We start from the raw sequence: 13,113 nt of genomic DNA on the forward strand, positions 1-13,113 counted from the left end.
TTATTTTGTTGGATTGCTGTCGCTAATGAACGCTTCAAATTCGCATATCATTGTGGAACCCGGCCATGTAGGCGACTCATCAAAAGGTCATGACCAATAGTCTATAAATGGAGTTTGTTTATTTTCTATGTTAGTGTTTATTTTACTACATTAGTAGTGATATCAAATAAACCCTGTGGTCTTCTGAAAGAGAAAGTTACTCTTTCCTCCGCGCGGGTTCAGACTAGTCGACGCGGGCTGGATATTGGTTTACTAGACTCAACATTGATCAATTACTGCTGAAGTCTCATGTGACAAGATATATACACACTAGATCCTCTTTTGCCAGGAAACAACGTAGATGTGGTCTGTGTGTGTGTGTTTGAGAGAGAGAGAGAGAGAGAGAGAGGGGGGGGGGGGGGGGGGGGGGGGGGTGGGGAGAGACTTCCCGTTCTGTAAACAGCTTGTGATTCACACGCACACCTTTTTATTCTCTATTAATGACATATCATGATGACACCCGGACACCGCTGGAACAAGTCCAGTTTCTTTTTAACAGGTCAGACGGGTCCGCCCATCTCATATGATTCGTTAGTTTACCTGAGTGCCACCAGCGCCTATCTGAAAGGTTTAGGTGTTCTCAACCAGAAGCTGGGAGCGGCCACACAGAAGGAAAAATAGACGCTGAAACAGACGCTGGGACAAGACTATTTTTTGACACAGACCTACACGTCATACTTCACTGGACGCCAGTGTTGGCAGTTTAGGTGTTATGTCGCTGGTGACGGTGTTGTCTCTTCACCCTGCTCCATATAGCGAACACAACACACCACAATGATGATCTCACTTTACACTTTGACTTTAATGACAAACCGAATTGAAAGTTAGAGCCAGGGTCAAAGGTTTTTTGTTAATATTTACAATACAGTTCATTACAACGCAACATTGTAAAATAATCTTTATAAATGATGACATGTTTTTTTATCGTCGTTAAATCAGACACCGTGTGCAGTGACCACAGCCGCCATTCGGCGGTTCTTTAGACGTCAGGAGACAAGATGGAGGCCGGTGTTGTGGCAGTTTGTAGGCCTACAGTTGGTGTTGTGGTGCTCGTGATCTCTGGCGGGAAGCCAGGCTGCAGCTACCGGGGCTTTCCACAGCCAACACTCAGCACACCATGTGACCCAGGCAGCCAATCGGGCCGCCCAGGCAGACTGTCTCCAAACCAGTCAGTTCAGTCCTGGCCCTTACCTGGCAGCAATCTTGGTGCTACACGTTGGGTGGGGAACTGAATAAGGATTTATACATAAATATTATTTGATCTGCATATAGATCATAACTGTTTTCATGATATTAAAGCTATTTACATTTAGTAAAATTGTGTTCATATTATATATATTCCCAAAAACGGAAAAAATTTAAAGCTAAATACCTTAATCAAGTTAATCAATGTTTTTGTGAATGTATACGTCATCGCTTCTCAGTTTTTTATAACTCAATATAATAATTTTGTATTATCAATTTCAGTATCTTTTTATTCAATTACATATTATTTTAAAACAAATTAGTTTATATTTGTCAATTTAATCCTGAGGATTAACCTAAAACCAAACATCCTTTAATAATAAACCCTATAAACGAAGTATGTAAACTTGTAAACTTAACCTAATGATAAGTACATAAAATATATGTAGGCAATTTTTTTTTAAGGTATTTTATTGAAAGATAACCCAAGGATATATGATCCAATTCCCCAAAAAACAAAGAATATGCAACAAAGAACATTAAGGCTGAAGCAACCTAGCTCGATTTTTGGAGCCTATGTAGCAATGCAATTCTCTAGCTAGCAGAACTCTGAATTCATACAATTTAAGGAGGCACATCGAATTAATCTAATATTGTATTCAAACTTGACAGACTCTCACCGTCCAAAATCTTAATTCAGAATCTTTAAACATTATTTTAAACTAGAGCTGTCAAGCGATTAAAATATTTAATCGTGATTAATCGCATTAATGTCATAGTTAACTCACGATTAATCGCAAATTCTTTTTCTATGCTAAATATCCCTTGATTTATTTTTCCCATAATTCTTCTCATTTTAATTATCTTATCAACATGGTGAAGTGCATCGGCTTGCCTTGTGCAAATGATTTTTTATTGATAACAACATTGGCATATACTGATCAAAACAGGACGATACAAAAAAAGCCTATAGTGCAATTATTATTTTTTAAATAAAAGAATTGCGTTAATCGCGCGATAATTTTTTTAACGCCGTTAAAATTGGTTTGCGTTAACGCCGTTAATAACGCGTTTAACTGACAGCTCTATTTTAAACATATTAAACAATATTATATTATTATAATATTATATTAATATCATATATTATAATATATATTAAATAAGTAAAATGTTATAACACGAAGCGGTCGGAACAAAAAGCAAAATTACCATCATTGGGAGGTTGTGTTGCCATGGTTTCCAGGTGTCAGTGAAATATTGTTTGCAGATTTAATAATAATAATAATAATAATACATTTAATTTAGAGGCCCCTAAATTAAATGTTAAACTCACTGGCAATACCCAAGGTATTGCCAGTGAATTAATCAAACTCACTGGCAAGTTTGATTAACCCCCCCCCCCCCCCCCATATTTATTTTGGAATAGATTCGATTTCCTGTATACTTGTGCCTTTCGGGGGATGGCCACTACCTATTTACCTACAATTCATTCAGACTCATAGCCTACATCCTGACTTGCAGGGCCTGGACAAGCTTACACTGCATATACAGACCTACTTCGTGGCCATTCCACCAGCCATTGCTATTTGACCCATTGTTGTTATTCTGATATTGAGACAAATCATGATCACTGTCTTATAGCGTATATTTTTTGTGAGTCTCAATGTCTACTTCAAATGCAGTTAGGATTATGCTTCATTTTGTTTATATGCTACAGGCCGAAAGACTAAATTAATATGTAACTTACTTGCTCCTTTTAAGTATAACATTGCTTGGGGAGTTGTAATTTAGCAAATGTAGCATGTTTAGTTAGCTGAAGTCCCAAGCCTGATTGTAAGGATTATGAATGAACAGCGATCCACTCCATCCTGCTTTAGGAAGCTGAACATGAGAAGCCTCTTCATGATTTAACTTTAACCCTAAACAGCAAGAAAGCACAAGTCAGCATTAAACATTAAACGCATTATCACTGTGATGATTTACTTATAATGTATTACTTTGATGAAGTACTGTTAACATATGACTGTAAATCTATTACTGTGAAGAAGTACTGTTAAAATGTGACTAAATGTATTTCTGTGATGGATTATTGTTATTACTTAAGTAATATTAAGTATTACTATTACTGTGATAAAGTAGGCTGCTAATAAAATATAACTGTAAACATATGACTCTGAATAAGTATTGTAAAGTGGTAAAGTACTGACTGTGGTCAGAGGTTGGGCCTCAGGAGCCGGATTCTGCCCCTCAGTGTTCTCAGAGCTGGTGTCAGAACCTGGGAAGTATCAGAATGGGAGGAGGTGAAGTCATGAGCTAGATGTATCTAGATCTATAGAGCTGTATAGTCCAGTGAGCTAGATGTATCTAGATCTATAGAGCTGTATAGTCCAGTGAGCTAGATGTATCTAGATCTATAGAGCTGTATAGTCCAGTGAGCTAGATGTATCTAGATCTATAGAGCTGTATAGTCCAGTGAGCTAGATGTATCTAGATCTATAGAGCTGTATAGTCCAGTGAGCTAGATGTATCTAGATCTATAGAGCTGTATAGTCCAGTGAGCTAGATGTATCTAGATCTACAGAGCTGTATAGTCCAATGAAATCTATGTTTCTAGATCTACAGAGCTGTATAGTCCAGTGAGCTAAATGTATCTAGATCTTTAGAGCTGTATAGTCCAGTGAGCTAGATGTATCTAGATCTATAGAGCTGTATAGTCCAGTGAGCTAGATGTATCTAGATCTATAGAGCTGTAAAGTCCAGTGAGCTATCTAGATCTATAGAGCTGTACAGTCCAGTGAGCTAGATGTATCTCGATCTATAGAGCTGTATAGTCCAGTGAGCTAAATGATTCTAGATCTATAGAGCTGTATAGTCCAGTGAGCTAGATGATTCTAGATCTATAGAGCTGTATAGTCCAGTGAGCTAGATGTATCTAGATCTATATAGCTGGATACTCCAGTGAGCTAGATGTATCTAGATCAATAGAGCTGTATAGTCCAGTGAGCTAGATGATTCTAGATCTATAGAGCTGTATAGTCCAGTGAGCTAGATGTATCTAGATCTATAGAGCTGTATAGTCCAGTGAGCTAGATGTATCTAGATCTATAGAGCTGTATAGTCCAGTGAGCTAGATGTATCTAGATCTATAGAGCTGTATAGTCCAGTGAGCTAGATGATTCTAGATCTATAGAGCTGTATAGTCCAGTGAGCTAGACAGTCACTATTGGTAGTAGCAATAATCATAAGAACAGAACTGCAGTAAAAACACAATTTACTCACCAACTGGTTTGTGTCGCTTGTCTGAAGCTAAGGAAAAAGAGAAATGTTTAGTGTTGTAACAGTGGTGAATATCCTCATGTTATTATACTTTCATATTCTTAATGCCACAACATCTCAGTGGACATTGGAGGAGGTTCATCATTCAGAGGTGGAGAGGTTTCTACCACCAGACCGCCAGTGGGTGAAGACAACCAATCAGATCGTAGGAAGGGGACAGGAAGTAGGAGCAGGTGGAGATCAGGTGTCTGTCCTCCTGGAGAGTTTGATCCACTCACCGTTCCTCTTCTGGTACAGAAGAACTCCAACAATAGCAGCAGCAGCAGCGAGGAGGAGAACAAGCAACCCAATGATGATGGGGATGGTGAGGCCACTCTGGTCCTCTGAAGGTACATCAAACAAATACAATCAGTCGTGTAATAATAGATGATGGACAGAGACCCTCCCCCATCCATCCCTCCATCATTGAACCACATGTCAACGTCACGTGATGCTACACACACGACTAACACAACGTCAGTGTAACTATTCCTCTAGAATCTGTTCTGGAGCTCAGGGTCACTCTGGGAATGATCTGAGCCTAGCCCAATTCATAGAACTAATTTACCCACAATCCACCCTGTTCTGCTGCAGTGAGCTACTCCTGAGAGCTGTGTGTTTACCCAGTAGCTTCAGCAGTGTCCAGGTACACCTGGCAGTGGTTGTGATGAGGTCAGGTGGAGGTGGTGAGACATGTGTTCCCCACCTCCATCCCCTCCAACACCAGTCTTACCCCAGTTGGTCCTGATGAGGGCGGGGTCCAGGGGGGTGGAGATGTCCTCGATGCCTTTCAGCTGCACCACACACTCGTACCTCCCCCAGTCCTCCTGTGGGACGGCCTTGAGGTTGAGGTCCACGCTGACCTGGAAGGTCCCGTCGTGGTTGGGGAGGACCTCCACGGGGTCCACCTGCTCATGGAGCTCCTGGCCGTCTCTCCTCCAGAACACCACCACCCTGTCAGGGTAGAAGCCTGTAGCATGGCACACCACTGGGGAGGAGGGGCTCCTCTGGAGCAGAGACACCCGCGGACGCTCTGGAGAGAGAGAGGGGGGGGGGGGGGGGGGAGAGAGAGAGGGGGGGAGAGGGGGGGGGTGATAGAGATAAGGGAGAGAGAGAGGGGGGGGGGAGAGAGAGAGAGAGGGGGGGGGGAGAGAGAGAGAGATGGGGATGAGTGAAAGAGATGGGGGGGAGACAGGGGTGAGAGAAAAAAGTGTGGGGGGAGAGAGAGCGCGAGAGAGAGAGAGAGCGAGAGAGAAATTATTTTCTAATGTAAACAATTTCTGTTGTCATGTAATATATTCACTATCTCATATTCTTCCAGAGAGAGGGGGAGAGAGAGAACAGGGGGCTGTATGAATTCTCTTTTTTGCAAATGAACCTAACGAGGTGACCTCGTTAGGTTCACACTCACCTAACGAGGTGAGTGTGTTGATTGGCACCGAGTGCCAATCAACACACTCCTTGGTGTAGTAGTACTTATTCTGTTCATTCCAAGCTCTGTCCCCATCCCATCTCTGTTTGGTGGTGACAGTCCTGTTTGGGGACTACTCTCTGGGTGTTGCTGTCATAGTAGTTAAACTGAACTCGAAGTTCTGAAGTTCAAAGTTACCTGTTCTCTGCAGAGTGCTCTTCCCATAGGCCAGGTACTTCTTGAGCCAATCAACACACTCCTTGGTGTAGTAGTTCTTCTGGTATTGATTCAGAGCTCTATCCTCATCCCATCTCCGTTTGGTGCTGACAGCCTGACGTACTGGAGCGACCCAGGTCAGGTGCTCCAGGTCCAACGATATGAAGTCCTCTCCATCATAACCATACTGGTTATAACCATCAGTAGAATCATCATCATCATCCAACTCACAACCACACATGTTCTGAGCAACGTGGGCACCTGAGAGAGAGAGAGAGAGAGAGAGAGAGAGAGAGAGAGAGAGAGAGAGAGAGAGAGAGAGAGAGAGAGAGAGAGAGAGAGAGAGAGAGAGAGAGAAAAACGGTGGAAGGAGGGAAAAGAGAAGGGTGAGATTAGATGTAATTGATTCTTCATTAACATTAAATACACACAGACGTCACAACACAAACCATATGAGCATTACTATAAGATAACTCATTATGATCAATAAATGAACCACAGAGAATAAGAGCAGCCAGTCTTTGGACGGATGTGCCTCTGCCTCAGGTGACCCGCGGGCCGTTTGACACGGAGCCTCTTCAGAACACACCCCTACACTACCCTACACACAAATACTACTACACTGAGTACTGCTACACTGAGTACTGCTACACTGAGTACTGCTACACTGAGTACTGCGACACTGAGTACTGCTACACTGAGTACTGCTACACTGAGTACTACTACACTGAGTACTGCTACACCGAGTACTGCTACACCGAGTACTGCTACACCGAGTACTGCTACACCGAGTACTGCTACACCGAGTACTGCTACACCGAGTACTGCTACACCGAGTACTGCTACACCGAGTACTGCTACACTGAGTACTGCTACACTGAGTACTGCTACACCGAGTACTGCTACACTGAGTACTGCTACACTGAGTACTGCTACACTGAGTACTGCTACACTGAGTACTGCTACACTGAGTACTGCTACACTGAGTACTGCTACACTGAGTACTGCTACACCGAGTACTGCGACACTGAGTACTGCGACACCGAGTACTGCTACACCGAGTACTGCTACACTGAGTACTGCTACACTGAGTACTGCTACACTGAGTACCGCTACACTGAGTACTGCTACACTGAGCACTGCTACACTGAGTACTGCTACACTGAGTACTGCTACACTGAGTACTGCTACACCGAGTACTGCTACACTGAGTACTGCTACACTGAGTACTGCTACACTGAGTACTGCTACACTGAGTACTGCTACACTGAGTACTGCTACACTGAGTACTGCTACACTGAGTACCTCACACTGAGTACTGCTACACCGAGTACTGCTACACTGAGTACTGCTACACTGAGCACTGCTACACTGAGCACTGCTACACTGAGTACTACTACACTGAGTACTGCTACACTGAGTACTGCTACACTGAGTACTGCTACACTGAGTACTGCTACACTGAGTACTGCTACACCGAGTACTGCTACACCGAGTACTGCTACACTGAGTACTGCTACACTGAGTACTGCTACACTGAGTACTGCTACACTGAGTACTGCTACACTGAGTACTGCTACACTGAGTACTGCTACACTGAGTACTGCTACACTGAGTACTGCTACACTGAGTACTGCTACACTGAGTACTGCTACACTGAGTACTACTACACTAATAATACCCTGTATTAAGTGTAGCAGTACTCAGTGTTCACCGTGTGACTCTTCTTCTGCTCCGTTCATCCAATGTCTAAACTTTTATTCTTTTGTGTGTGTGTGTGTGTGTGTGTGTGTGTGTGTGTGTGTGTGTTTAGGAGTATGGTAAATCTTTATCCTGGGGTTAAATGATGGATATCTCCGTGTGAGAGGTCAGACAGTAGATATAAACTTACCTCCTGTCTGGTTAAAGCGCTTCTTCACATTCACAATGTTGGCTTTGAAGCCCTGCTGGGAACCCAGAGAGAGTCCATTGCTCCTCTCCAGGTAGTCGGGGTATTCTCTGGTGACCTGCTCCATCCAGTCCTGTTTGAGGACTGTTCTCTGGGTGTTGCTGTCATAGTAAACCATCTGAACTCCATCCACCATCCCAACAGCAACAAACTCTGGGAAGGTTGTGAGTCCAGACGACGCCGTGTAGAAATACTGCAGAGAGTGAAGCACTGTAGACAGACAGACAGACAGGTTAATACGGTACATCACTGTAGACAGACAGACAGGTTAATACGGTACATCACTGTAGACAGACAGACAGACAGGTTAATACGGTACATCACTGTAGACAGACAGACAGACAGGTTAATACGGTACATCACTGTAGACAGACAGACAGACAGGTTAATACGGTACATCACTGTAGACAGACAGACAGACAGGTTAATACGGTACATCACTGTAGACAGACGGACAGACAGACAGGTTAATACGGTACATCACTGTAGACAGACAGAGAGACAGGTTAATACGGTACATCACTGTAGACAGACAGACGGACAGGTTAATACGGTACATCACTGTAGACAGACGGACAGACAGGTTAATACGGTACATCACTGTAGACAGACAGAGAGACAGGTTAATACGGTACATCACTGTAGACAGACAGACAGACAGGTTAATACGGTACATCACTGTAGACAGACAGACAGACAGGTTAATACGGTACATCACTGTAGACAGACAGACAGGTTAATACGGTACATCACTGTAGACAGACGGACAGACAGACAGGTTAATACGGTACATCACTGTAGACAGACAGAGAGACAGGTTAATACGGTACATCACTGTAGACAGACAGACAGGTTAATACGGTACATCACTGTAGACAGACAGACAGGTTAATACGGGACATCACTGTAGACAGACAGACAGACAGGTTAATACGGTACATCACTGTAGACAGACGGACAGACAGACAGGTTAATACGGTACATCACTGTAGACAGACAGAGAGACAGGTTAATACGGTACATCACTGTAGACAGACAGACAGACAGGTTAATACGGTACATCACTGTAGACAGAGAGACAGACAGGTTAATACGGAACATCACTGTAGACAGACAGACAGACAGGTTAATACGGTACATCACTGTAGACAGACAGACAGACAGACAGGTTAATACGGTACATCACTGTAGACAGACAGACAGACAGGTTAATACGATACATCACTGTAGACAGACAGACAGACAGGTTAATACGGTACATCACTGTAGACAGACAGACAGACAGGTTAATACGGTACATCACTGTAGACAGACAGACAGACAGGTTAATACGGTACATCACTGTAGACAGACAGACAGACAGGTTAATACGGTACATCACTGTAGACAGACAGACAGACAGGTTAATACGGTACATCACTGTAGACAGACAGACAGACAGGTTAATACGGTACATCACTGTAGACAGACAGACAGACAGGTTAATACGGAACATCACCGTAGACAGACAGACAGACAGGTTAATACGGTACATCACTGTAGACAGAGAGACAGACAAGATACTATGGCACATCATTGTACACAGACAGACAGACAGGTTAATACGGTACATCACTGTAGACAGACAGACAGACTGACAGGTAGCTGTACATCACTATACACATATAGATGGGTTACGACAGACAGGTTAATACTGTTCATCCCTCTAGACAGAAAGGCCCATGGCCCCTCCCCCTGCTCTATGGCTCCCCCTGTCCAATGGCTCCGCCCCCTGTCACATGGCTCTGCCCCCTGGCCGTCCAGGTAATGTAGGAACCTTCAGTTTGATCTTATTGACATCCAAACATCTCACTGTAGCCTACAGCGCTGGCTGTCCAGACCTTCAACTACAACACAACCTGCTGCCTCTCAATCATTTATGCTGACATGAATAATAAACAATTATTTAAATAACTATTAAAATGTTTTCATAATTATAAGCATATTGGTGAATTTCTGTAGGCTATTCGATTGCGGCATTTTAACTATCTTCAAATTGCCATCATTGGAAAAAGAATAATTAATTATAGAATAATGTAATTATTTTATGTCAGAATAATGTATTGATAGCAATGCTATTAATTATATTATTGTGTGTCTGCGTGTGTCTATGCGTTTGTGCGCGTGCGTGATGATTCTCCACGAACGTTGAAAAGTTAATAACAAGATATCTCTGAATGTTAATACAACATTTAGGATTAAAAGTAGACTTAAAGAAGACATCGGATTCCCTCCAAACTGAAGTTTAATGTTTGGTTCTGATAATAGATTGCACATTTAGGAACGACGTCATCGAACCAGTGCGCTGGTTTCGTTTTCACAGTTCGAACCAAAATAAATGTTCTTATATTAGTTAAAATATTCACAGTAAAAGATGAATCATGATGTGGATTAATTGAACTCATTAGAGAGGATAATCAAATACTTTCCAAACGAATTACGGAATCATAAGCATCGTCTCTTGAGGGACAATAACCGAACTTTTTGGAAAGATAGTTTTGAAAATTAAAAACTTGAGCCAGTCTTACCTGAGGACACACCGTGACCAAAGACCAACAGCAGCAGCCCTATTAGCGCCTTCATATCGATGTATTCAGAAGAACAACTCGATGAGATTATCCACAGGGATGTGACTCCGACCCGAGCATCAGGCGCACTGACCAGGAAACCTGCGAACAAGAGAAGCATCACAAGGGAGAGGCCGTTCTGGACCAATAGGAATTCAATACGGTTGCGACGTCATTGGTTACTAGGAGAACGTGAAGTGAAACTAACTCAAACACATTTGTTTGTGTGCGTGCGTTTGTGTGTTTTTATTGGCGTGTGTGTGTGTGTGTGTGTGTGTGTGTGTGTGTGTGTGTGTGTGTGTGTGTGTGTGTACGTGTGGCTGTGCGTGTGTTTTTGTGAGTGAGTGTGTGAGAGTGAGAGTGTACGTGTGGCTGTGCGTGTGTTTTTGTGAGAGTGTGTGTGTGTGTGTGTGTGTGTGTGTGTGTGTGTGTGTGTGTGTGTGTGTGTGTGTGTGTGTGTGTGTGTGTGTGTGTGTGTGTGTGTGTGTGTGTGTGTGTGTGTGTGTGTATGCAGACTGATTGACACACAGGCTACCCTACACCGCAGCCTCGGGACCAAAGTGTGCAAGGGGCTGGGCCAAACTATTTTCAAAAAAATAAAATATGTAGAAAATATAAAAACGTGACAGTAGTGAATAAGGGGCAGGAATTCCGTTTCCAGTCAGGGTTGCGAGGGTGTGACTGTGTGTGTGTGTGTGTGTCCTCACTTTAGTACACAACACAACATAATGATAATCTCACTTTAGTACACAAAACAACGCAACACAATGAAACAACCTGACTTTCAGTACACAACACGATAATCTCACCTTTAGTACACAATAAAATACGATCTGACTTCAATAAAAAACTGAATTGAAAGTTAGAGCCAGGGTCAAAGGTTTGTTTACATTTACAATACAGTCCATTACAACTAGGGGTGTAACAGTACACGTATTTGTACCGAACCGTCACGGTACAGGCATTTCGGAGCCTGTACCGTGACGGTACCACTGGGGAGGAGGGGCTCCTCTGGAGCAGAGACACCCGCGGACGCTCTGGAGAGAGAGAGAGAGAGAGAGAGAGAGAGAGAGAGAGAGAGAGAGAGAGAAGAGAGAGAGAGAGAGAGAGAGAGAGAGAGAGAGAGAGAGAGAGAGAGAGAGAGAGAGAGAGAGAGCGGGAGAGGGAGAGGGAGAGAGAGAGGGGGGGGGAGTGAGTGAGGGAGACAGAGAGAGAGAGAGGAGGGGAGTGAGAGAGGGAGAGAGAGAAAGTGACGGCGAGGGGGGGAGAGACAGGGGGGGGGAGAGGGGGGGTGGCGAGAGAGAGAGAGAGAGAGAGCGAGAGAGAGATGGAAAAGAGAAAGGGCGAGATTACTTGTATTTCATTCTTCATTAACATTAAATTAACACAGGAACATGGAATAGGGTTCCCTCGGCTTCCCAAGTTAGCCCGGACTGCATCACGGCAACGTCGCTCCCCTCAAAGCGGGTGTTTTCGGCGGCTGGTCTGACGGTCACCAGGCTGCGGTCGCGTCTGACCCAGAGCCGTAACACGTTCATCTTTCACAACAAAAATCAGTAGACTGGTGCTGAAGTGGTACGTGAGTTACTGGTTCTTTTTTTCTGAAGCTTTGTTAATAAGCCTAATTCATTGTTAGGTAGGCTAACAATGACCCTCTTTCTCTGCCTTTTTTGATATTTTTGAGTTACATTTGGCATATGATATATTTTTGGTTAAGTAATAACGTGATGTTTTTTTTTTGATTATTATTATTATTATTATTATTAACAGATCCGGTTATCATTGAACAGATCCGGCCTAACTGCCACAAGAGTTGTTCACCTAATAACGAAGATCTCAATGAGGAGAACCCGCTGTGTTTTTGTATTTTGATTGCATTTTGAATATAGCATATAAATAGTTAATTTTTAACATCAAAAAAAAAAAGATTGATCGAAAATGTATTGTTAATTCTCCCGACGATTAACAATCTAACCGAATGCCCATCCTTACACCTACACCACCCTGCACCACCCTACACCACCCTACACCACCCTACAGCACCCTACACCACCCTACACCACCCTACACCACCCTGCACCACCCTACACCTCCCTACACCACCCTACAGCACCCTACAGCACCCTACACCACCCTACACCACCCTGCACCACCCTACACCTCCCTACACCGCCCTACACCACCCTACAGCACCCTACACCACCCTACACCACCCTACACCGCCCTACACCGCCCTACACCGCCCTACACCACCCTACAGCACCCTACACCACCCTACACCCCCCTGCACCACCCTACACCTCCCTACACCGCCCTACACCACCCTACAGCACCCTACAGCACCCTACAGCCCCTACACCACCCTACAGCACCCTACAGCACCCTACACCGCC

The 13,113-nt window shown here is 43.7% G+C and overlaps 1 protein-coding gene and 1 long non-coding RNA gene across 3 annotated transcripts in view; one reads left to right on the forward strand and one right to left on the reverse strand.

The window, feature by feature from the left end:
* LOC132451473 (uncharacterized) lies at positions 1-2,408 on the forward strand. 2 transcript variants are annotated; one of them, XR_009524080.1, is made up of 3 exons: positions 1-353; positions 389-538; positions 979-2,408. It is a non-coding gene; the product is annotated as an uncharacterized LOC132451473 (long non-coding RNA). The 2 variants fall into 2 exon arrangements; XR_009524079.1 differs by having other exon boundaries at positions 389-2,408.
* LOC132451379 (uncharacterized) overlaps positions 2,116-13,113 on the reverse strand; it is a 291,272-nt gene continuing 280,274 nt past the window's right edge. Inside the window, 3 exon segments of the mRNA XM_060043831.1 lie at positions 2,116-3,143; positions 3,432-3,499; positions 4,504-4,530. Of these exon segments, the coding sequence (XP_059899814.1) occupies positions 3,138-3,143; positions 3,432-3,499; positions 4,504-4,530 (101 nt within the window). The 3' untranslated portion in view covers positions 2,116-3,137.

The sequence above is a fragment of the Gadus macrocephalus genome, chromosome 22 (genome assembly GCF_031168955.1).
Source record: "Gadus macrocephalus chromosome 22, ASM3116895v1".
NCBI classification, from domain to species: Eukaryota; Metazoa; Chordata; class Actinopteri; order Gadiformes; family Gadidae; genus Gadus; species Gadus macrocephalus.